The sequence below is a fragment of the Pteronotus mesoamericanus genome, unplaced genomic scaffold (genome assembly GCF_021234165.1).
Source record: "Pteronotus mesoamericanus isolate MK-2021 breed Mesoamerican mustached bat unplaced genomic scaffold, CSHL_Meso_final contig_246, whole genome shotgun sequence".
In the NCBI taxonomy this organism is placed as follows: domain Eukaryota; kingdom Metazoa; phylum Chordata; class Mammalia; order Chiroptera; family Mormoopidae; genus Pteronotus; species Pteronotus mesoamericanus.
Window position 1 is genome coordinate 12,116,104 of NW_026555104.1, and position 25,939 is coordinate 12,142,042.

A 25,939-nucleotide genomic window follows, 5' to 3' on the forward strand; every position below is an offset into this window, starting at 1 on the left:
GTAAATGAGAATTATAATGGTAGTGCGTACTTGATTTTAAATTGTTTATAAGTTTTTTAGGTTCACCAATCTTAAGCGTAAAGCTTAATGAACTTTTACATAGGCCTACTTGTATAACCACCATCCAGGTTGAGATACAGGACGTTTCCAGAAAGTCCCCTGATACCCCTTCCCAGTCAAGGTTCACGGCCTCCCGCTGCCCCTCCCACCCCCCGCCCCGTCCCGCCGCTGTAGCCACTGCCATTTGTTTTGTCTGTTCTCAAACTTCACATAAATGTAATCCGACAACATGTACTTTTTTGTGTCTGGTTCCTCTTGCTCAGCGTGATGTTTGTGAGATTCGTCCATTACAGGGGGTTCTGAGGGTGAAACGAGGCAGTGCCTAGCCCAGTGCTTGGCACAGCCACAAGTGACAGTGAGCCTAAGGCCGCACGGGGAGATCCCAGGGGGCTGAACCGGAGTCTGTGCCTGGTTGTTCTGTCACCCCCTTATGTAGCATGTGGCATACAGAGAATTTTTATGGTCTCTGATGACCTTTAATGCTGCTTCTGTGGGAATGATGGTCAGACCTGGGCGCCCCTCAGCTGTTCTCCCAAGGTTCCCCTGCCATCGTCAGTTCCAGAGCAGAAAATAAGTTTATCACCTAATATCATCTTTTGTGTCACGCCTGTAGGGAGGGCGGGACTATTCTGTACACAGAACTTTATCCTGCACTCTTAAGAGTGTCCAAGAAGAGGTTGGAAAGATCCCCCAAATGGCCCCCACCATCTGTTTGGGGAGGGGGTGGGAGGTACCAGGATGTATTCTGGCTGTGTCCTTTGGTCATTGGTCCTGGACAGTCTCAGGGGAAGTTTGTCGACAGCTTGAGAGCTGCGTGCCTCCAGCTGTTCGGGCGCCCTTTTCACCCCCGTGGGCCTACCAGAGCTTTAGATGGTAGAGCTGAGGGTCGGTCATTTGAGTTTGAATCTACCCTCCACAGACCAGCTTTTCACGTGGCACAAATGAGCGTGTCTCCACGGCCTGTCACTTGTTGGCTCATATCCTGTCATCTGGCATGGGCTCCATTACAGGCTTGGAATAGGTAACCCTGGGTTCACATGTGGTCCCAATCTGGTGACTCTGGGAGATCTGGAGGTCACAGGAGTCCGCCTGCATTGTTGCTCAACAGAGGAACACATGCATCGGGAGGAATTATCTAAGGTTAGAGGTATTTGGTAGCTGGCAAGACCCTGCAGTGGGTATGGTCCAGATCCGTGGTCCCCACTGGGTCCTGCCTAACCCTTAGCCTGGCTCTGGAGGCCCTGGGTGTGCCCGCTCCCCAGCACTCTCTGCCCCCTCACCCGCCTGCTCACTCAGTGTTCTAGCCTTGCTGGGCTATTTATAGCCCCCTTCAGGGGCCCTGCTGCTTCACACTTGGTGCCTTTGCCAAGCCTCTCCTCGTTGCCTAGAAGTCTGCTCATGTCCCCCATCTGCCTGGCAGGCACCCACACATCTTTCAAGATGCAATTAATAATATTAATAATAGCAGCTGAGATTTATTGGGTGCTTACTACGTGCTAAGTGCTTTGTGTGCATTATCCGGTTTAATCTTCGCAAGAGCCCTGTGTGCTCAGTCTCTTTGTCATCCTTTTTCACATTCATTGGTGTAACCACTGACTGTCCATTTATGAAAGGCTGCCTGTGCCATGCATTCTTCTGAGCACGAGGTTAGAAAGTGACGGAGCCTGGATTGGAATCCAAGCTGTGTGCCCGGCATCCTCACCCTAAACCACATGATGAACCACCTCCCTTCAAATATCACCCAAGCCCTCCCAGCCATCCTGTCACCCACACCGCTGCCTGCTCCCCCGTTGCTGCCTCGCCTGTCAGCGACTTCTGTCCTAGTATCTAGGGTGTTTATTGCTTATTGGACTGCCTTTCTCTCCTGGGCTGTACGGGTCTCGCATGGGAATGTGTTCATTTTCAGTGGCAGAAAACCCATCCTGTAAGAGTTGTATTACCCACTTACCTGTGTCTGGCGTGGCTCAGCACCTCACAGCATCATGGCAATGTCTCTGTTCTTTCTTGATCATTTCTTCATGGCAGCAATATGGCCACTGTAGCTCTGGTCATCATATCTGAGTTCAAGAAGAGAAGTCTTTTTTTTAACTAGCAAAGCAAAGGCCTTGCCAGAGGTCCCATTCTACTTCACTTGGTCTCACTGATCAGAACCATGTCTCCCATCCAAGTACCAAACAGGCCCGACCCTGCTTAGCTTCTGAGATCAGATGAGATCGGGCGCATTCAGGGTGGTATGACCGTAGACAAGAACGATGTCAAATGGCCTCTCCTGATTGTAAGAGGCAGAGAAAGTGGGTATCTTGCCTGGGACCAGGTCCATTGCCACCTCATATAAACCCAGGGTAAAGTAAGTGGGGAAGAAGGGAAGATGGATATTGAGTAGAGAGACAAGCAGTGCCTGCTAGTGTCCTAGAGAGAAAAGGCCATGTATTAATTTCTTTCGACTTCCTAGAATTTGAATGCCTTTTTAAAAAAGGATTTCATTTATTTACTTTTAGAGAGAGCGGAAGGGAGGGAGAAAGGGAAAGAAGTATCGATGTGCAAGAGAAACATCGATCGGTTGCCTCTTGAACACCCCCAACCAATTACCTAACCTTCAGCCCATGCATGTGTCTGGGCCAGAAATCGAACCAGCAACCTTCACCTTGCAGTGAGATGCCCAACCCACTGAGCCACAACAGTCAGGGCTGAATGCTTTATAATTGTTTTGTGTTGTTGCATTGCAGGCTTTATTCTGTGCACATACAGACATTTATATTTCTTTCAAACATAATGTCACACTGTACCTACTATTATTAATTTCCTTTTCACTTAATAAGATGGTGTACATCATCCACATAATTTTTAATGGCTTCATAGTAGTCCATCTTGGAGATACGCCATAATTTACTCAACCAATTCCCTGTAATTAATCATTCAGGTTGTTTTTAATATTTCACAATCATAAACAGCCCTGCTGATGAATAATCTTTTAACTATTTTTATGTACATTTAGAATTAATTTCTTAGGACATAGTCTTGGATTGTGCTGGGTTAAAAGCTGTCCCAACAATTTTTTTAAAATCTAGTTATTGATTTGAGAGAGAGAGAGAATGAGAGAAACATCAATTTGTTGTTCCACTTATTTATGCATTCATTGTTTGATTTTTGTGTTTGTCCTGACAAGAGATCAAACCCACAACCTTGGCATATTGGGGTGATGCTCTAACCAACTGAGCTACCCAGCCAGGGTAAGCTGTACCAGCTATTGAAGTTTTGATACAAGTTGCCAAATTGACTCTAGAAAAGCTGTGACAGTTACACATACTCTCCAAAAGTTTCTGAGAGTGCCTGTTTCCTGACAACTCTGGGTTTGTTTTTTTTTTAATCCTTGCTGATTTGATAGAAAAATTGCAAAAAATAGAAGTTTGCATTTGGGCATTTTGTACTTCTCTTTTTAAATTTCTGTTTATTTGTCTAACTCATTTAGAAAGTTGATTTATTCATCTTTTTCTCCTTGATTTGCAAAAGTGCTTTATATATTCAGGAGACAGGAGGTTTGCAGGAAAAGGATGCAGCTGAGTTGGATTTGAAGGCTAAATGGGATTTCACCAGGAGGACAGGGGTGAAGAGGGTGCTCCAGATATAGGAGCAGCATGTACAAAGGTCCAGAGGTGGGACACAGTGTTGTGTGTTTGGGGGCTGTATTAATTTCATAGGGCTACCATTAAAAAAAAGAACCACAAACTTGGGGACCTAAAACAACAGGAATTTATTTTCTTACCGCCTGGAGACCAGAGCCCAAAATCACAGTGTTGGCAGGGTCATGCTCCCGGCCAAGGCTCGGGGGGCAGAATTCTTGCTGGCATCTTCCAGCGTCTGATGACTCAGTGTGTGTGTGACTCTGATCTCTGCTTCTACCTTCACATGGCCTCCTTCTGTGTCTGTGTTTTCTCCCCTTCTGTTTCCTCTAAGGACACATCATCAGATTTAGGACCCACTGAGTTAACCTAGGAAAATCTTGTCTCGAGATGCTTACCTTAATTACATCTGCAAAGATTTTTTCCCAGATAAAGTCACAGTCACAGTCATAGGATACATACATATACATTTGTGGGCTACTATTCAACCCACTGCAAGGATCTAGAAAATGTCTGATATGAGAGGACAGCAGAATATGACCCTGTAAAGGCAAAGTCAGATGACCGTGAAGGGCCTTGAACCGAGGAGTTTGTGCCTTGAAGTGAATGGGGAAATGTTAAATTTTGAACAGGGGAGAGAGTGTCAGGATTGTCCTCATACGAGTTGGTAAAGGTAGCGGGACGGATGGGAAGTGGGGTTATGATAGTTCAGGGTGCAGGGGTTAAGGAGTAGGAAGGGGGAGGAATCCGAAATGAGTCCTAGGTTTCCAACCTGAGCAAGCTGGCATAGAAGGAAGAGATGTTCAGGAAATGATCAGAGAGAGGGGTCTGCAGCCTAGATCTTGCCCTGGAATGTAAATAAGATTTGGGAAAGGGAGCAAAGTGAGAGGTGACAGAAGCCTGGAGAACACCAATTTTTTCCCACCATTTTATTGTGAAACATTTCAAACATTCATAAATGTGTAAAGAATTGTACAGTGAACACCCACATAGCCGTCATCTAGAGTCTATAATTATCATTTTTCTATACTTGCTTTATCACACATCTATCCATCCCTCCGAACATAATCAACCCATCTTATTTTTTATGTTTCAGAGTAAGTTGCTGATATCAGTACACTTTGCTTCAACACACATAAGCATGCATATCATTAACCGGAGTTCAATAGCTAATGAAGTGCACCGATCTTCAGTGCACTACTCGATGAATGAATCCACCTGTGCACCCCAAATCCTTGTCAAGATACAGAACATTTCCATCACCCTAGAGAACTCCCTGTGCCCCTTACAGTCAATTCCTGTCCCTACCCCAGTCCCAGAGGCAGCCACTATTTTTTTTTTCCAACCATAGATTAGTTTTGTCTGAGAACTTCTTATAAGTGGAACTACATAGGATATGCCCTTCTGTGTCTGGCTTCTTTCACTTAGTGTGAGAGTCTGTAGGCATACGTAAGACTCATTTCTGTTGTTGCATGTCTCAGTAGATTGTCTCTTTTTATTGCTGAACAATATTCTATTATAAGGATATCTAAAGAATATCAACTTGTAAAGGGTGGGCAAAGACAGAGGATTCCATCAAAGAGGCTTAGAAGAAATGGTGAAAGCAGCGGAAAAGCACCCAGGCAGAATGTCAAAGAAAACCATCTGGATCAGTTACAATTAGGTTTGACTGCATATAACATAAAAACTAAATAACAGTGGCCCTGGCTGGTGCGCCTCATTTGGTTGGAGTGTCGTCCTGTGGCTGAAAGGTCACAGGTTCAATTTTCAGTCAGGGCACATACCTAGGCTGTGGGTTTACTCCCCGGTTTGGACCGTATGATTCCTGGTCTGGGCACCTGTGGGAGGAAACCGATGGATGCTTCTCTCTCGCATCGATGTTTCTATTTCTCTCAAAGCAAAGAAAAAAAAAATGTCCTCAGGTGAGGATTAAAACAACAATAACAACAACTAAATAACAATGGTTTAAATAATAGGAATTTTTTCCTCTTATGTAAAAGAAGTTCAGAGGTATACAGTCCTGGGGTGGTATGGTCGTTCATTGTGGCATCGTCAGTCAGCCCAGACTCCTAGCTTTCTGTCCAGCTATCTTCTCAGCCAGCTCCCTATCGGCTTCTATCACCTCGTGGTTCAATATGGCTGCTGGAGCTCCAGCCATTCCATCCACTTTCTAAACCGAACTGACAACAGAAAGGGGAAGCATGAAGAGGGCCAAAACAACAACAACAACAACAAAACAACAACGAAAACAACACACAAACAAAATACTTTTCAGCCAAAAGAGTCTCTTTTAGCAGCCTTTCTCAAAATTCCACATTGTCCAGAACTTAATCATATGGCCCATAGCACTAGGAGAAGTAATCGTTTAGCTGGCCGGTGGGCACACGGCCATTCTACATATAATGAGATGTATGTTAGAAGGAGGGGAAGTGGATATTGGCTGTCAGCAGCCTTCTCTGCCTTCTTTCTTTCAAGACCTGGTGGCCAAGCTACAGTCTGCTCAGCATTCCTATCTGTGACCTTTCATCAGCTGAAGCCTGTGCTTTGCAGATTTCCATCCTCCCATGTCCCCAGGGTTCCTTCCTTCTCTGAGGGTTGGTGTCTCAGTCTTCTCTGTATTCCTTTTCCTGGTAGGGGTCTCCTGGGTCTCTGACTAACTGGGCTGCCGGGGTCTTATGAAGGGTGGAATGAAAGGGGAAGCAGAAACATTTGCAGAGGGTTCTGTGGGCACTTTTCTTCACGCCTGAGCCTCCCCCCATGGCTAGCACCTCGTTCTCAGGCACCCGTCCCTTTCCTCTGTGGTCAGCCTCCCCTGACAAGGAGGGCCGTAGAAGATTTCTCTGGAAAGTGATATTCAGAGGGAAAACGATGGCATCTGGAGACAGACGTGGGTTCAGATCCTCTCTGTGTAAATCTCTCTGAGACTCAGTGACCTGTCTGGCAGTCAGGGACAGTAAGAACAGCCTCGCAGGTGTGGCTAGGTGGAGAGGAGCCGGAGATGCAGGCCTGCAGCCGCCACTCTGACAAGGCAGAATTGTGCACACAGGGAGGGAGGCTGGCAGAGACCTTCCCGTCCTGCTGTGGCCCAGCCAGCTACAGGCTGTGCGGTGGAGGCGAGCCACGCTGCCTTCCCTGTTGTGCCTTCTTCCTCTGCCCTTGGCAGAGGTCTGGAGAGTGAGGGCCCTCTGGCCTCTGGGAATTGGTCAGTGTATGGGAGAGTCCGCGCAGCCCGCTGGACTCCGAACTGCTGGCTGGGCCAGGGACCACCACAGCTGACACTCCTGGCCTTGACCCCAGGAGAAGCAGGGCAGCCAGGAGGCTCCCGGAGGGGAGATGGCAGGTTAGCATGAGGTTTTATTTCCTCCTTGTGTATTTCCATGGTGAGTAGGTCTCAGCGAACAACCAGGCTCCCTCACAGTGCCAGACTAGGGCAGACTGGATGCTGCGGCTCCCCTTTCTCTCTCCCAACCCCTGCAAATAGCAGAGTTGGCTCACTCCCTGCCAGCCTCAGATGTAGGCCTTGTGGCCCACAGGGCAGTGGACCTATCTCCCGGGTACACGGCATACACACAGCCCAGTGGCTAGATCCCTGGATTCTGTGGGTCTTCACACAGGTGCCTGTCCTGGGAGAAGGGAGCCATGTCTCCTGACAGCTTAATGGGCTGTCAGCACGGACTGGAGTGGAAATCGGCAGGAGCAGGTGCAGTGAGGCTGAGGGAAGCTCTCGGCTGCCAAAGGGCCAGATTGCGCTGAGGGTGGCTATGGCCAGGCGCCCCGGTGACCTGTTGACACCATTCTCAGGCTGCCGTCTGCCCGGGGGCTGGTGTGTTGTGACGGAGGAGGAGGAGCCAGGCCCCAGTGGAGAGTTTGGCTCCAGTCTCAGACCTGACAGGGGCAGGGCATTCCTCTGTTCATTCATTCGCTCCACACACATTTCCCGAGGTCCTGCCGTATGTCAGCCCGTGCGTGCAGGGTGCACAGTGTTGACTGAGACACCTAGTTCCTGCCCCCAGGGGCTTAGGGACAAATGGGCAGGATCAACAGGGGCATTAGAAGGTCATGAGCTATAGGAGTTCTGAGCTGGGGTGCCAGGGAGCACATCCTGGAAAAAGTAACATCTGAGCAGATGGTGGGCCAGGGCCCAGCCAGGGTCTGGAAAGGGAAGGCGGGTGGGAGGGTCTCTCACCCAGTGGCAGGAGAGACCACCACTTGTGGAGTATGATCAGGGATTTTTTTCTTTAAAAAGACTTATTTGTTTATTTTTAGAGAGGGGAAAGGAGAGAGAAAGAGAGCGAGAGAAACATTAACGTACAGTTGCCTTTCGCGTGACCCATACTATGGACCTGGCCTGCAACGCAGACATGTGCCCTGACTGGGACTCAAACCAGTGACCTTTGGTTCACAGGCCAGTGCTCAGTCCACTGAGCTGCACCAGCCAGGGTGACCAGGGGCCTTTCTGAGGTGCTGCGCTCCGTCCCCCATGGGCCTGACCTGCTGTCCCAGGGAAGGGGTGGGATGTCTCCATGTGGGCTCTGGAGCCTGAGTGGTGCTGGCAGCCAAGGGGGTTAACAGCAGCTCAACTTCCCTACAGCGTTTCCTTCCCTCCTATTCCAGAGGAAGCCTACACTGAAATTATAGACGTAAGTGCTGGCTTTTGAGGAGCCTGTTCAATCGTGTCCCTGCCAGGCCTCAGTGCCGCCTTCTCACCCACGCTCTGCCAGCTTTGGGCCCCATCCTGCACACGGCCTTGTTTGGAGGTTTAGGGCTCCCTTGGGTGCCCTTCTTCAACCCCCTATCCTGAAATCTGCTCTGCCTCCCTCACCCAGGGACCTGGCTCAGTGTATAAGTGGCAGCCTAGGAGGAGGGGCTCAGGAAGTGACGTTGCTTGGCCCGTCCCCACCTCCTTATTCCCTATAAAAAGCAAAATGGTGACTCAGAGAGGAGAGTTGGAAGCGTCCTGCCTCCTGCTCCCGCTGTTAATTTTTAGACTTGGAATTAGGCAGGAGGCAAAGGAAACAACAGCTCGAAATACGCAACTGACATGCTATTAAGAGGGTGGCAACAGAGAAACCGCTCCTCCCCGGCTCCCAGCAGCCCCTGAACTGCTGGCGCGCTCCGGCCCCGCACGAAGCCCCGGCCCCCTGCGCAGCCCCCGCCTGGGCCAGGCCTTGGATGCTGCAGCCAGGAGCATGGCAGCCGGGGGCCGCCGCCGGCGCCCACTGCGCTACCAGTCCCTGGCAGCCCTCGTGGAGGACTCTCAGTGGCCTTTCTTGTTCCTTGTCTCAGACTTCAGCTACGGGGCAGACGACTACGACGGAGAGGGGAATGAGGAGCAGAAGGGACCCCCGGAGGGCTCAGAGACCATGCCGTACATCGACGAGTCGCCCACCATGTCGCCCCAGCTCAGCGCCCGCAGTCAGGGCGGCGGGGATAGCATCTCCCCCACCCCACCTGAGGGGCTGGCACCTGGGGTAGGTACACCTGCTTTTCCTTCTGGGATTGGAAAGGGGGGGCTTTGGGGGAGGGGGTAGACAGGCATGGGTGTCATGGGCCAGGCTCTGCTTCGGATGCTACGGGGTAGGGGAGCAGGACTGGGGAAATTCGGACCTGGCTGATTTGGGTGCCCTCCTCAGCTCTTTCCAGCCCTGGACCCCCCTCAGACCAGCTCCCCTCCCACCCCACCTGCTGCTCTCCCTGCCTCCTCTGCCAGCCATCTGTTCCCCCTGCCTGCAGGACACCCTCGCCTCCTCTTTCAGCACCTCTAGCAGGGCAGAGCCTTGGGGAGGGAACAGGCCCTTCTCTTGGGGCCCGGGCTGGACAGTGGCTGTAAATGTACAGACGCCAGCTCAGCGCACCGAGGCTGGCCTGGGTGCTGCCTGTGGGGTGGCGTGAGCTGCGTCTGTAGCATTTCAGAGGACCAGGGACCCCGTCCAGCCAGCCCTCTTCTGGAAGGGAATGAGCTCTCATGGTGTCCACCTCAACTCTTGTCGATGGATGGAAGCTCTGTTCCAAAGAGAAGCATTTTTCAGGGACTAATAAGTCTGTTCTCTGAGGCAAACCGGGGGGGTAGAAGTGAGAAGAGGTTTGCAATCCTTGTAATGAATGCTGATCCTGGCCACAGGGCCCTGCTCCCTCTGGGCCCAACGTGTGCACATGCATCTGAGAGAGGAGCAAGCGAGACAGGAATTCCTGGGACTGCCATTCTGAAGTTGGGGAGAATCAAAGCCATGCCTCTATTTTCGGGGGGGCTTGGAGTGCCTGGTCCTGCTGGGAAGAAGGCTTATCCAGGTGTGTTTTGTAGAGGGGCTCCTTTATTCCCTCTAATACCCCCAAGGAGCAGTCACTGAGATGCTCTGAGATACTTGTTCCCCTCCTATAGAGCCCCGCACCCCGCCACCCATCCAGCCAGGGATGGCTACCTGGACTCTACCATTTCTCGAGAACCCCCTGCTTCCTTTCTTTCCAGCCTCCTTGGCCACCCTCCACCCCTCTGCTGAGCTCTCACCCCCCTCTTCATGCGCCAGGGTGGCTGTTATACCCTTTGGCAACAAGGGCCTTGGCAACCAGCTTCCCACTTGGGGAAAGCCACATGGTTGCCATGGCAATGGAGGCAGAGCTCAGCCAGCTGCCAGGCGGTGGAAGTTTGGGAAGGGATAGTGGGGGCAGGTGAGAGGTAGAGGGGATGCGGAGGGTGTTGGTCAGGTCCAGGCCCCCCACAGCCAGCACTCTGGTATGTTGCTTTGTGGTCCTAGGAAAGGTGGCAGGTGAGGGACGGCCATGTTGAACACACAAGGCAAGATTTTGCTGGTGGAAGGGGGAGTTATTCTGGAACACGAACTGAGGCCAATAGGGAAAGCAAGAAGACTCTGGCCTCCTATCTCTGCCTTTAGGTCTCTCATCATAACAGGGCTCACAGACCCCTGGGGGACTCGGCTATTTCCCCACTGTGACAGGGCCAGCGGTGCTGGCTGAGAGCTGAGAACGTGTGGCCAAATAGAGCTGCTTGCTGAAGGGGAAAAGTGTCTTTGCCATTTCCTTCTGCCCTCTCTGCCTCCCTCCTTGCTTCCTGTCCCGGTTCCTTCCTTTGTCATGTGACCACCCTGCCCGGGTGCATCGATGTTTAGATTCCCTGGTGAGAGGTACTGTCAGGTGCTTTCACTGTCCAGTGAAACAGTTGTGACGGGGAGGTTCCCCTGCCTGGAGCACGGAGTCCTCAGGGCAGTGACAGACTTCAGTTTGTGGTTGCCCACTCTGCTTGGTGACTCACGAGGGAATAACTTGGTTTGAAGACTTTGAAATCCAGAGATGTTACGGTGACAACTAACTAAAGTGCTTGGGAACCCGAGGATTGAGTTTAACCATTGGCTAGAAGTCATGCAAGATAGAGGTAGGAAGCATTTATCCAGCCTGGGGAGCTTAGTGAAGATTCCAGACCAATGCACCCCCTGCCTCCCCAGCATCCCTCCTGGAGTTGCATTTTCTTTCTGCTGTGTCATTAGCCCCATCTAGTGGAACCATTGAGTATTGCTGTTTACATCAGGATGCTGGAGAGTACTCTTCCCAAGTACTTGGGGAGCAGTTTTAGTTAGAAGAAGAAAAGAAAGATGAGGAAGAGGAGGAAGGAGGAGGGAAAAGGAATAAAGAAAGCCAGGGTTTCTGCTACTTGGCTCTGCTCATTTGGCCAGGCAGGTCCCCACCCTGCCAGGCTTCCTGTTGGGACCTTGGGAACCGAGACTTTTAGACCAAATTGGACAATTGTTCTAGATATTTAGATATCTGGCCTCTGGCAGCCAGGCATTCCACACCCAAATATTCAGACAGCTTGTGCCCAGAAGCCCAAGGTTTGGTCTTTGCATTAGTCAGGATTCTCCAGAGATATAAAATATGTGGGTAGGAGGGGTTTATTATAAGGAGTTGACTTAATTATGGAGGCTGAGAAATCCCAAGATCTACAGTAGGCAAACTAAAGACCCAGGGAAGCTGATCTATAGTTCTGGTCTGAGTCTGGAACCAGCAGAGCCAATGGTCTTTCAGATTAGAAAGCCAGCAGCCTTGAGACCCAAGAAGAGCTGATGTTTCACTCTGAGTCTGCAGGCTGAAAAAGACCCATGTCCCTGCTAACGGTCATGCAAGAGGAGCTCTTACCCAGCAGCCTTTTCGTGCTACTCAGGTCTTCGAGTGATTAGGTAAGGCCCACCCACCTTAGGAAGGGAAATCTGCTTTACTCAGTCAACTGAGCCAAATGTTACTCTCACCCAGAAACACCCTCACAGACACACTGTGAATAATTTTGTTCAAATGTCTGGGCACCTGTGGCACAGTCAGGTTGACACATAAAATTAAACATCACATCTTACTCTTCCAGCAGCCCAGAGAATGGAAAGAACGTGAGCTTTGGATAGTGTACATCTGCTCTCTCTACCTGTGAGATGTTGGAGGGGGGTCATACCGCCTCTGAGCCTGTTTTCTCATCTCTAAATAGGACTATCTACCTGAGAGGACAGACTGGGATGGCTCAGGTGAGGCCCGCAGCACTGGGTGCAGCTCACTGTAGGTGCTGAGTCCTTGGTGACTGAGGCCCGCAAGACTTTTCTCACCAGCTTTCAGAGGAGCGGGGAGCTGGGGACATTGCAAGGACCTGGTCTGGTGAATGATTGCCCGACGAGACTGAATCCGCTTTAGCAGCCTCCTTTCTGGGGCTGGATCAGTCCTGCCAGTGTGGCAGCCCAGAGGAAGCCAGGTCTCTGTGGTGCTGGCAGCGTGCACTTTTCAGTCCCCAGCACCCCCGTACAGCCTTGCTTTTCTGCGCGGCACCCCCACTCCTGCAGGTACCCGTGTGAAATGTGAAGCCCCGCCCTGCAGATACCTCACTCTCCCCAAGCCCAGGCTGAGCAGAGCTCCCCAGCAGGGCCAGGGCCACAGACCACAGGTGGTTTGGCTCAGTGACACTGCTTGCTTTCGTCCTGGGAAGCAGCGGGGGGCCCTCCATCTTGGCCGGCATGCCTCTGCTAGGACCATGGCCTCACAGAAAAGCTTGTTCCCTACAAGCCATGGACCCTTGTCTGCCCTCTTGGGAGGTGCAGAAAAAGGGGCCACTAGGGAAAGAGAAAAGCTGGGTGTTGTCTCAGCACTGCTGCTTTCTAGCTGCATGACCTGAGGGATGCCAGTCACCGTCTCTGAGCTCCAGATTTGCTCATCTCTGAAGTGAAGATACTGAGAATTTCCTCCCTGCTGACTTCACACAGCTGTTGTGAGGCTTCCGTGAGATGGTGTTAGGCAGAGCGCTCTGTAAAGCCTGTATACATTTCAGCTAGGACTGCTCAATGTCAAACTCACTCTGCAGCTCCTGTGATACCCACAGCAGGTCAAAGGGTGTCTAATAAACGGCTGAATTGAGGCGTTCTGGCTATAGCTTGCAAGAGAATCCAAAGATAAGGATGAGGGAGCTTTGAAATGATTACCATTGTCATCCTTGTCCCCCTGCCCCCGCCCCTCCCCTCTCCTCCTCATCACCATCACAGAAACTTAGATTTTTGCTGAGCCTTTTACATGGTTTGTCTGATTCAAGGCCAACCACAACCCTATAAGTAGGTGCAGTGATCATCATTTTACAGTTGAGGAAACTGAGGCTCGGAGAGGTGGCTTAATTTGTCCCAGGCAAGCCCGTGGGGACAGAGATTTAAACTCAGGTCTTTCTGATGCTGGAGTTTGCTGGCAGGTCTGCCCAGACGCCCCCTCCTTTGTGGAGCTGTTACAGCCTATCGCTGAGCCCTTTGCTGTCTGGGAAATTCACACAGTTACAGCCCCAATCATTCCCATGGCCCCCAACGGCAGCTCCCCGGGTGGGCACCCGGGGCTGCCCCTCTGGTGTTTGTGGAGGGGAACTGAGAAGCCCTGAGATGGCTGGCGGGAGGAAGGGAGGGCACATGCAGTCTCGGGGGATGAAGCTGGGACAACCTCTGCCTCCACTTACCTTCCTCGGTCCCTTCTGAAGACGGGTTTGAGATTCAAGGTTGCAAAACAAGGAGTTTGCAACTGGGTGAATGGAGAAGCCCCGTGGAGAGCAGGGGGCTGTCTGAGCTTATGTGGCAGTCTCCTCCCATCCGGCGCTGTTCTAGGCCTGAGTAGGGTGGGTTAGTGGCTCCTATGGTTAGTGGCTTCGTGTCTCTTGGTATCTCCCGCTGCTGGTAGAATCAGAGACATACTGTCCTCAAGCTGCCAACCTCCTGTCTTCGCAGCCTTGCCCCTCATTCTTCTCTTGCTGGACCTTTGATCCTCGCTGCAAAGGGGAGACTAACTGGCTCCTCCGACGTGCCAGGTGCTGAGCTGGAGCCCACCAGCCTCATGGCTACCTAACTCCTCCAACCACGGGGGGAGCCCCCATTTTGTAGATGAAGAATCTAAGGTGGGGGGGGCATGTTCCTTAGCTTGTGTGAGTGGAGAAGGAGGTAAACAGGGAGACTTTGTGCCCTGGTGGTGACCCTCAGCTCCCTCTGAAGCTGGCCCTTCCTGTCCCCTGTGGCCCATCCCCACTTTCACTCCCGGCTCAGAGCTGGCCTTCCCTGATGCCACACACCTGGTTAACCTGGGGCATCCCCGTCACTCTCCTAGCCTGTCCGGCACCTCCCTCTCCCTGCCGAAGTGCTGGGATCATAGCTCGTTAATGTATTTCACATCTGCCAGTCAGGCTGCTTCACTGAATAACTTATATTCAGTGAAGATTTGCTGATCTCCCACATGTCCCAGGCACTTGGATATGAAGGTGCACCCAACAAGACCCATTCTCTACCCTTGAGCCCTGGAGCGTTTGGGCGTAGGACAGGTAGGCCAACTGACCCACGTAATCATGCCGGCATGTGTGAAGTTGCCCCTGAAACAAGTGCTGTGAAATACCTTAAGATGACATGGTCTTCACATTGAGGGGTTTGGCCACACACAGGTGAGCGGCCAGGCGGCAAAGGCTGGATGGCCTTTGGGCTCTGTGCTTGGCCAGGGCGCGGAAGGGCAGAGAGCATGGCATCAGCAGGCTGGCTCCTGTCCCACACTCTATTTTCCATCATTGCCACCTAGTTTCCCCACTAGTGGGAGCTAGCGCTTTCTTTCACTGGATGATGCTCTCTCCTCGACTTTGGACTGGTTGCTTCTACCTGGGGGGCCACACAGACCCCTCACCCTCCTGCCTGTATGGCAGAAAGAGGGAGAGAAAGAATAGAAACACTCTCATAGCACTTACTCATGGTGGGCACCATCAGAGCACTTTATAAACATTGACTCATTAAGTCCTCACCGCAGCCCTGCGAGGCAGGCGCCATTACGGCCTCATTTTTACAGATGTGGAGCAGAGGAACAGAGGTCATGTGACCCTCTTAAGGCCCCACAGCTAGTGAGTGTTGGGGTACTCATCAGCACTGCCCTCTGCGATCTCTCCAGGGCAGGGGCCTTAGTGCCCCTTTTAGCTCTCCCTGCCTGTGTGACTTCGGGCGCCCTGTAGCATCTGGGGCCCCTCACTTGTAAATGAGCATAAATGCCTCCTATCTGGAAAGGCTGCTGCGAGAACCAGGTGACATGTTAGCTGTGAAAACGCTTGGTGTCGCACCGCACAGAAGACCTGCTTCCCAGGGGGTTGGCTGAGTGTGAATCTCTCCTGGGATGTGACCCTTGCTCTTTGTGAGCCCCCAGCTCTGGCTGCTCTTGGGCCTTCTCGTCCATGCCCTGGCCCTGGAAGAAGTGGCTCTGCTATCAGCGGCATTCCTGTTGGGCCGAGGTCCCCCTTTAGAGGGTGCCACCGTGGGGGCTTCAGGGAAAAGAAGGACACAAAGACCCAGTTGCTAAAGCCACCTCGAGCCATTTCCCACTCGCCCATAATCTGCCCTCCCTTCTCCTGGGCCCCCACTGTGAGGGTGTCCCCTCAAGCCCACCTTGCGGGACGCTGACATACCACCAGGGCTTGTGAGCGGAGGAAGGAGGAAGTGCTGGGAAGTACAGTAGTGCTTGGCCCGCTGTGTTTGGCACTGGTAAGTGATCACCTCCTCCCTCCTTCAAACCTGGATTCTGGCTCTGGACCATGTCTAGAGCAGAGTCTGTGCTCTGGAAACGGCCAGATAGTTCTTTGGTGTGAGAAAGAGCCCTATGTGTGCATTGTAGGAAGTTCAGCAGCGTCTCCGCCTTAGCCCTCTAGATGCCAGTAGCAAACCACAGTGGAGACAACCGAAAAATGACTCCAGACATTGCCAAATGTCTCCTTGGGAGCAAAGTCACCCCTGGTTGAGGACCACTGGTCTAGAAGGAGGCTAGAAATGTGAAGGTCGAGAACAGTAGCCCTCGGGGTAGGGGGCGGGGAGGAATAAGGGGTCCTTCAGGGGACATTTGGCATCTACTAAGTGGGAGAAGGTAGGCATGCGGAAAACGTAGCGAGTGGCAATGACCCCAGGAGCCTCACGGGGCGAGGTGGGGGGTCTGCTAGGGAAGGTAAGTCCAGGCATTCGGATTGCCTAGATGGTTTCTGTGAAGCCAGTTTCCAATCCTAGGGCTAGGGGAAGCCAACAGACCTAGGGCCCTAGCAGGCTAACAGGCTGTGGGGGGCAGGGGGAGGTCTGGGCAGCAATGGGAGGGGCCTGCTTACTCTCTGCCCTTTATTACTTATTGCATTTGAAGGCTGTGAAAGTTTTACCTAATTAAAATGAAAGAAAACTATCTTGTGGTTGCTCTCGAGGGCAGGATGAGAACAGAGCTACCATGAGGTAAGACTTGAGTGAATATTAAGAATATTTAAAGTGTTAGAATTGTCTAACAGTGGGACAGGTAATTGGCTTCCAGGCCTTGGAAGGATTCGAGCAGAAGTTGGTGCCTGAAGGAAGAGAGATTCTTTCTTTGGAGGGCCTGTGCGACTTTGGGTGTCCCTTTAGCCCTGGGAGCCTACATCATGGGACCTGTCTTTATAAGAACCAGCCAACCAATGTGCATCCTCGATTTATCTCCTTGGGAGACCCTTTGCCTCGCCCTATAGGCCTCCAGCGTCATTTCCACTCACTAAGTATTTTCTGAGCGCCTGCTTTTTACAAGATAAAGTTCTGGATGCTGTTCAGAATTAGTATAAGCAGAGTTTGCCCCTTATCCCCCGGCCCCCCACACCCAGCACAGCAAGAGAGGCACACAATCCCTCCATTTCCAGGCCGTCTGTGCAATGACCTTTGGAGATGCAGAGGGTCCGAGGAGGCAGTCATGTGACCTCAGGTGGGGGAATCAGGGAGAGGCACCTGGGGGAGGCAGCCTCAGAGAGTAGGCCGTGTTCTGCCTGGGCACTGGTCAGGAAGGACATCCTAGATAGAGGTGTAAGTTCTGGAATGTGGGGAAGTCTCTGGAGGTTTAAGAAAAGGAGGGTGGTGTGGGGCGGGGGCGGGGGGGTGGGATTGGGCTCACTGGCAGAGGTGGGAGGTACAGCTGGGGGTGGGCGAGGGCTCCCCCTGCTTTACACCCCACAGCCCCGCCACTGCCAAAGAAGAGAATAGCGGGTGCCGACTGAGCACCTGACACGCGCCAGGCCCTGCCCTGGGTGTGCCCGTCCTCAGTGCAGCCCTGGACTTGGTGCTCTCATCACCTTCATTGTACACACGAGGGAACTAAGGACCACAAGGTCTGAATGACTTACCCAGGGTCACACAGCTGGCAAGAGGCAGAGCGGGGATTCAGATCCGGAATCCAGGGGAGCATTTTGGTTTTGGTTTCGGTTTTATTTGTTTTACTATATAAACAGTGTCCTGTACTGGCTTATGCCTAATGCTTGCTTTATGTAATTGAACCCTACATAAAATTTTTGGAATGACTTCTACTATAACAGAGGAAGAGAGGCAGAGGGAGCAGCACAGGCATTAGGAAGATGTAGAATCTGACTCCGTCTGCGCTGTGGCCGACTCTGCCTGCCTTGCCACTGGCCCCTCGAGATCAGTTCTCATTGGCCCCGGGGATGCTGAGTTCCAGAAAAGCCAGAGGTGGGGCCTAAGCTTCTGCCAAGAAAGCTGGGAGGCAAAGAGGAGGGAGAAGGGGCTTCAAGCCCAGGGCAATGCCTGAAGGTGAGACTGTGCCTGGCTCTCTCAGGGGACAGTAACAGCAGAGGTTGTTGTCGACGGCTGGATCAGTTGAGTCATCAGTGAGAGCCCACTGCCCTTGTTTGGGCTGACTTGGCTTCCTGCTGGGCCCAGGGTGAGCAGTGTTTTAGAAAAAAATAACCTGATGTCAGCAGTAGAGATGCATTGAAGAACGGTCAAGTCACTCTCTGCTTAAAACCCTCCAGTGCCTTCCCTTTGTCCTGGGGGGCTGCTCTCAAGACCCTGCCTGACCTGACCACTTGACCCCTACCTCCCACTGCCGCCTATTACCAACCCCCCAAGTAGAATGTGAGCTCTGCAAGCTTTGTCAGTTTTGTAACATGATGTTCGCTCATTGCAAATTCTAGTGCCTAGAGCTGTGTCTGGCATTCTGTGGATGCTCAATACACATTGGTTGAATGAATGAATGAATGAACACTCACCACCCAGACTGACTTCATTTCATTTTGCCTCACACAGCCTTGTCTGCCCGTTGGCCCCCACTGGCTTGGCGAACCCCCGTTCGCTTTTCAGTATGAGTTTTAAGCCACCCCCTCCCCCATATGCTCTGTCAGCTGCTACTGTCTGTGCCCCCAGAGCTCACTCTACTTACCCAATCATAGCACTTACGCCACTTCTTTTTTTTTTAACTTCTTTATTTTCCCTGATTACATCACTAAAAATTCTAACTTTACAGAAATATGTAATATAGAAAGTGAAAGTCTCAAGTTCCATTCTCTACAGAGAAAACTTTTGTTAAGAGTTGGTTGTATGTTTCATGTGTCTCATTTTTTTCATGTGACCTGTTGTATCTATATGTATCTATAGATATATATGTTTACACATATATAAACATATTCCATATTATTGGTACTGTTACGCAGTTTGTTCTTATTTTACTTAATTAACTGGACATCTTGAGTATCGGTAATTAAAGACTTACCTCATTTTTCTTTATGATTATATGCAGTATTTCATTTTATGGATGTACTATAATTCACTTAACCAACTCCTTAAAGTGGGGTTGCTGAGTCCGTGGGTGTGAACATTTTAAATCACAAAGGATATTTGCTAGTACCCTTTCTGGAAGAGTGGCACCTCAGCGCCACAGCTCTGACATTATGCACCTCTCCTGGCACTGCCGTGGCCCACAGTGTCAGTCTGCCCCTGGGACCGGCAGCTCCGTGCAGGGAGACATAGTGTCCTGTTGGTGGCCGTGTTCGGAAGGCTAGCACGGGGCCTGGGCCCAGGAGGCAATGAATAAATACTCGTGGACTGAGTGAGTAAGGGAATGGGGGATGGAGAGTGTGTGAGAGAAAAGGCCATGGGGTCGAGGAAACTGTTGGTGGCTTTGAGAGCGTGGGCTGGGTGAGCTGCAGGTATCTTAGTGAGCTCCCTTTGCCCGCGGAGGAGCCCACACCCCTCACCCTCCAACAAGATGTGGTTCTAGCTGCTTCTCCAAGTGCTTCACCTGCCCCTTTTCTCTTCTGTCCTCCAGCTGTGCTTCCTGGGCTTCCTCACAAAAGGGTTTCCTTTCCCGCCCTTCTCCCCTTGCCTGGAAGCCTTTCCTCTTTCAAGATGCTGCTCAGAAGCCATGCCCTATAAAGCTTTTCCTCTGGGGCAGGGTTAGTGCGTCAGCCTGTGTCCCCACTGTGCTGATCCTGCGAACACTGCCTTGTTCCTCCATGAGGGCGGGAGCCTTGTCTGGGGGCCTAATTCGGTGCACAGATATGTGTTTTGCTCAGACCACACCCTGGTTCGCTGAGGGCGGGGAGCACTCTAACGGCGAGGGCCGCGTCTCCCCGGTGGGTGTGTGTGTGATGCCAGGCCTTCTCTCTGGGTATGAGTGAACAAACGAATGAGCAGATCGATGGAGAGGCAAAAACAGGAGTCAAAAATGGATTATTGTGGTTGTGTAGGTGTGAGATGCTGCAAACCTTGGTTGGGGTGGTGGCTTTGGAAAAGAAAAGAAGAACCAAAGGGACTTGATAAAAGGGATGTGGGGCTGGAGGGAAGAAAGAGTCACAAGATGGAGGCCCTGCCAACAGAAGTGGAGAAGCCAGAAGGGGAAGCTGGTCTAGGGAGGGGGAGGGGTCTGTTGGTCTGGATACAGGCAGTTGAAGGGCATGAATGGGACGTCCAAGTGAGGTGCTCTAGCTAACAGTGCAGATGCCGCCTGTGGAGCGGAGCAAGATGTTGGAGGCGCGGGTAGCGAAGGGCTGCCATTGGCCTAGAAATGAGAAGGGTGAGCTCGAAAAGCAGAGCAGCGGGCTGAGGCCTGGGTCCTAAAGGGGTGACTCCACGTTGATGGGACACAGGAGAAAGAAGAGACCACCTAAACCAGAGTGTTTGGGAGGGGCTGAGGGACTGGAGAACGTCCAGGTTCCAGAAGCCAAGGAATAGTGAGGGAGGCTTCTGACTTTGGAAAAAGGCAATTTCAGGGCCTTTGGAGTGGCCGCTTCTCTAGAGAGGAGGAGGGGGAGCCAGGCTGAAGTAGCTGGAGTGTGGTGGACAGGGGAGGGAGCCCAGGGCCAGGGCTAGGGCTGGCTCAGGGCATTTGTAGGGGAAAGGGAGGGAGCATCGCTGGGACTTGTGAGTCACTTCCCCTCCAGGGGGAGGACCGAGGCCTCTGAGTGCAGCCTGTGTGCCCGGTGGAGCTGGAAGGGCACTCTCCTTACTCACTGGAATTTCCAGCCGACTGGGATGGGGTGGAGTAGAGGTGCCATGGGTGTTCAGAGAGCAGCTTCTGAGGGGTTGCCGGATGTGGGAAAGAAGTGGGTCTCTATCTCACCGTGTTGAAGAAGGACGTGGGGAATGGAGATGAGGACACTCTAGGAGGCTTCTAAGGCACCTCATGCTCATGCTCCTCTGAGTCGGGGAAGGAACACAGGAGGGGCCCTTTTCCCATGCCACCTGCTTGCCTGACCGTGGGCACAGCCCTGCCACGCACTTGGAGCCTGTAGGATGGGAGACAGAAACTGTGGCACAGAGCCGTGGGTTGGCACATGTGTGCCCTGGAGAATACCAGGCCTGGTTGTTCCCAAGGCCTGGGAACAGCCTCATCCACCCAAACCAAATGAGGAATTGTGGCTGAAAGGGCTCTTCAGATGTGCCCTGGCTATTTATAACCATCTAGGGCAGGGACAGGGGAAAACCAGTGACCAATGGAGAGGGCAGGGAATGGGGTGGGGTGTGCCTTTTGGAACCCTGTCGGCCCTGAGGCCCCAGAGAGCCTCCCCCAAATCCCTTGTATTTCAGCTTTCGTGACAGGGAGGAGCCTGTCATTAGTGAGGACAGATTCTCTGCTCTAATAGAATGGCAGGAGCCCCTGCCTAGAGCTTAGAGCATCCGCAGACTTTGAGGGGGAGGTGGGAGAAGAAACCATGTCCCTTCTTTTGTTTTTCCCTCCTCTTTCCTCCTCAACCCTCCACCCAGCTTGGAGGCTCAGCCAAGGACCCTGTGCTCAGCTGAGGTGCCCACTGGGGAGGAGACAGGCAATGAAATGACACAAGGCGGGCCGCGGATGCTGCATGGTGGACCCTCCTTTAGAATGCGTTTCCCAGTGAGTTCCAAAGAGTTTGACCTTCCCCTCTGTGGCCACACAGCTGCCACCTGACAGGGGATGTTACATGTGCATAAGGAGGCTGTTGGTGGGCACATATGAGGAACCGGTGGACAGCTCAGACTCTGCACCATTAGGAGCCACGGTGGCTGGCCATGGCAACTGTGTGCTGGGAGACAGAACTGTGAGATGGAAGCATCAGGAAGATTGTAAGGGGATACCTGGCTGGAGATAGGGTTGTGGGCTGGTGGGAGATCGGGGTGGGGGTTGTTGACTTGAGTGGGGCTGGAGCTTCGGAGCTCACCACCCAGAATCTCGAGTTTTCACTTGATCTACCTGGGTGGTGGCGCCTATTATATAGGTTTACAAAGATAAGTGTTGGGTTGTTATTGTGTGAGGTTGAATTTGATTCCAACAAGGAAAGGGGGCAGAGGGGATATTCAGGGAACCCCTGCCCTCTCCCCACAACTGCGAACCTTCTCTCAAGAAACAACCAGCTGCAAGAAGACAGCAGCCTTGTCTGTGGGCCTAATTCAGTGCACAGATATGTGTTTTACTCAGACTACACCCTGGTTTATTTGATTTTTTACTTCTAATTTTTTTTTAACATTGCCGTTGACTTTCAGTATTATTTTGTATTGGTTTCAGGTGTACAGCATAGTGGTTAGTCCATCATGTGCTTCCCTAAGGTGTGATATTTCCAGGACCCACCTGACACCATACACAGTTATCGTAGTGTCATCGACTGCACCATGGTTGGTTTGTTTTTAATGTAACTTATCTGCCATCATTTTAAAATCAAGAGATATCACCTAAGAATCCAGATTTCCAGCTCTCTTGAACAAGCCAAAATGGGGCAATCTTGTGCCTGCGTTGCCCCTGGCAGCCATCAGCTGGAGCTGAGTTCGCCCAGTCCCCACCTGGCTCGCTTCACTGATTGGTTGTTATCTACAGCATCATAGGTGTTGGAGTTTGCAACCTTTGCCCTAGGTGTTTTGAAAGAGCTCTTGCGCTGCTGCCCCAAACTCCTCCCCCAGGAGAGTGCGTGAATGTACATTGCTAAGTCCAGGCTAGGGAACCAGGGTGTGCCCCTTACGCTCTGGATGGGTGCAGCTTTTGTGATTGTTGAAGCAGCCAAGGGAAGCAGCCTGGGGGTGGGCAGGGCTGGCCATGTTCCCTGTCCTGGTTCGTGTGCACCGTCTCCTATGACTGGCTGTATGGGGTCCGAGGCCCCTCTCGAGGAAAAAGAGCCCCAAGGAAGTGGTATTGCTAATCTCAGCACCATCTGTGAGTAGATGTGGCTCCTAGACCGTCCAGGTAGCCCTGCTGCAGACCCTGGTTTTAGCACTTACGCTTCTGTTGTGAGGCAGTCAGGCCTTCTTTGCACAAAGCCTTGTTCCCCCAGCTCCCGGCCGGGCCGGAAACTGGTTACACACCAGGCCTTCACCTCACCTCCGCAAAGGTGTCAAAGCCTGAGGCAGAGGTGAGAAGAGGACTCAGGATTAGCGGCATTCCAAGGTGACTCCGAGGTTGGCCCGGGTCGTCCCCGAGGCTGTGCGGGCAGCTGCTCCTCCGCTCCGCCCCCTGCCTGCTCCCGCCCGGTCCAGGAGAGGGGCTGTAAATAAAGCCTGTCTCTGGGAAGCCGACCTCCCCTTGCGCCTTGCCGTCTGCGGCCTCCTCGCCCCTCCTCCGCTCTCGAGAAGCCTCTGCCAGTCGGCTGGCCCGGTGACCACAGAGGGAACGGCTCCACCTCGCAAGTCAAGTTGTGCACTTCCTGTATATTAATAGCAAGGCGAACCTCGGAACCCAGAAAGGGCGGGATCGCCGGGGCTGGCTGGGGCTGGCGGCGGCGGCGGCGGCGGCGGGGGGCGCCGGGACCCACCGGGACCCACCTCGGGAGCGGCGGCCGAGGAGAGCGCGGGGCCCCGCCTGCGCCCGGCCCGCGCGCACAGCAGGAAGGGCCCGGCGGCCGCGCAGGGGCGCCTCCTGCTCCGCCCGCGCGCCTTCCAACGCTGACAGCCCGGACATCGCGGCGGTTGCGGCGGCAGAGGGCTCCGCCGAGAGGCGCCCGAGGCCCACGGGGCTGGCCTGGAGGACCCGTTTCCCCTTTCTCAGGGCGGGACGCGTGCGAGGCCGGTCAGCAGCCCCGCGCTCAGGAGGGCTGGGAAGCCGCTGCAGGAAAAGGTTCATAATGGAGCCTTTCATCGCGAGCCGGTGGCCAGGTGCCAGGACTGACTCCGGGGAGGCCAGCATGCTGGTTTAGGCCTGCCCTGCACGCTCTTCCCTCCCTGCCTGCCTGCCTCGCTCCCGGGGCGGCGGCAGCGCAGGCTGCTGCTGCCGCCGCCGCTGCCGCCGCCGCTGCTGCCACTGCTGCGTGGACCCTGCTTCCTGTTTGCCCTCGCGGCTCCGGCTGCCATGGAAGAGGAAGAGGAGGCAATAGGCTATTTGGACAAGGTTCTGGAGGATGAAGATGTGTTTCTCCTGGAGGAATGCGAGTTGGGAACCCCGTCCAGCCCTGGCTCAGGGTCCCCCTTCTTGCTGGCTGTGAAGGTGGGAATGTGACACGCCCTGGATGCTTGCTGAGGGAGGGGGCAGGGCTAGCAGCTCTGAACTGCGAAGCTGTTTGCGGGCAGAAATGGCTGATGGGTGCGCAAACCTTACTCAGCTTGAGAGGGGCTGGCGCATGCCTGCGAGGGGCTGAGGGGCTGTGCACGGCGGCAGCTGTTCCTGGGGAGAGGTGCTGTGCCTGCCTCCTCCCCTGGACCAGTTGTCCTCAGGGGGAGTGGTTGCTGGCTTTACCCAGGCCAGCTGTGCTGGGGGCTTTCTCTGGCAATGACAAGAGTCACCTGGTGGGCACGTCAGCGGTGTGAGCCTGCTGCCCCAGAGGAGCTGGCTGACTTGAAACCAGGTGGCCGTAATTTATTATTTCCATGGCAACAGTGGGATAAGTGCACTTATGGAAGTTCAGGCGAAGGAGGCCACTCTCTTTCCAGCAAGGAGACTTGGTTAATCTTGCTAGGACAAGAGGGCATTTGGAGAGAGCAAGCGCCAGAGGTTACTGGGCTCCCTTGAAGGAAGAGAGCTGGAGCTACTGAAGAGGGGGAGGTGACCACTGGCTTTGAGGCAGACACCAGGTGGGTAGGCCCTTTTCCTAAGGTGGGCATAGGCAGGAAGCAGGTGCTGGACCCCCGCCTACCCACGCACTCCGGGGCTGTGGGCACTCTTGGCAGCAGTGCCCCTGTCCTGTCAGAGAAGTTGCCCTGAAGGTAGAGCAGGAGGGACTGGCTGCATCCATCCCTTCTCTTCACCTCCTCCCCAGTGGGAGGGCTCCCCCTTGAAACCGTGCCAGTGTTGCCTGAGGCCCGGCACGCCAAACCAGTCTACCTTTCTTTCTCCTAAGCCCACTTCTGAAAGCTCTCACCTCACAGCCTTTTGCTCACCTCCCCTCTGTTCCGTGGCCAGAAGAGGGGCCAGTTAGAAAGTATGGCAGGGGGTTCGCAGACCGCAAGCCAGGCTCCCCAACTGGGAGCCCCCATCTGTGGGCCCTGGGGCCTTTCTGCCCAAGCAACAACACACCGCAGAGGGCTTGGTGCACAGCACGCTGCTGTGGGCAGGAGGCTGTCCCTGGGCCTCTCTGGGCCTCTTTGTCCCTCCTACAAGATTGGGGTCATAGCCCTGCCCCACCCATGCCACAGCGTGGTCCTGAGGAGGAGCTAATGAAGATACAGATAGACCGCAGCCCGGGGCAGATAGCTGGTGTGTAGCGTCGGGGTGGAGCAGCAGCTGGAGGCCTGGGTGCAGAGCGTTAAGGAGCTGTAATGGGAGGTTAGCAGTACTTGGTGTCCCTCCCCTGGTTCCCTTCTGGTGCTAGTAGCTCTGAGGTCCAGGGATAAGTCACCTTCCTGATTGGGCACACGAAGGCCTCAGCACTTAGGGTCTGACCAGCCAGGAACAGGAAGGGAAGAAGTCTAACTGAACAAAGAGCGTTGGCTGGTTCAGTAATGTGTGGGATCGAGGTATCTGGGGTTCCTAATGGGCCTTCTCTGAGAAACCCTTCCCAGCACAGAGGGGGTCCTGCTCGTGTGCTGCCATATGGGTCCACCCTCACTCTGGACTCTGGCTTATACTTTAGTCTTAGCCCATATTTCATTCTGCTTGGAACTCTAGGCATCCGCCTTCTCAAGTATATCCTATCCTCCTTGAGGGCAAGGGCCACGTCGTATTCATTGTGGTGCTGCACAGTGCTTGGCAGGTGCCCAGTGAATCTGTGGGATGAGTGAGGCTCGATGGGGCCTGCAAAGTGTGCGCCGTGTCCCTGGCCTTGTTCCATCTCAGAGGTGTTCTCAGGAGGCAGCACATGGATGCCAAGGAGACCGGGGCACACTCACACCTAAAAACACTGCTCCTCCCAGATCCCTGTGAGTCTGCTCCTCTACTTTGCTGTCTCGATGTTCTTGGACTTGTCTCCAGCATGAGGGGTGGAGACCTTTCCTGAGGCTTGGGGAATTCCAGGCCCCATGTCTCATCCTGAACACCTCTAGTGCCTTCCTCCTCTCCCAGGCTTGGCTGTCTTTAGAGAGATAAGACAAGCAGAATGGCTCGAGAGAGATGGT

General features: G+C 53.2%; 1 protein-coding gene across 3 annotated transcripts in view; it reads left to right on the top strand.

The window, feature by feature from the left end:
* ABR (ABR activator of RhoGEF and GTPase) overlaps positions 1–25,939 on the top strand; it is a 140,487-nt gene that overhangs the window by 37,350 nt on the left and 77,198 nt on the right. Inside the window, exon 2 of one of the 3 annotated variants that reach the window (XM_054573270.1) lies at positions 8,967–9,151. The exons of 1 other annotated variant lie outside the window; for it this stretch is intronic. In XM_054573270.1, coding sequence (XP_054429245.1) covers positions 8,967–9,151 — 185 coding nt within the window. Of the gene's footprint in view, positions 1–8,966; positions 9,152–23,656; positions 23,877–25,939 lie in introns of those variants that run through there. One more of the 3 variants, XM_054573271.1, reaches the window with a different exon arrangement.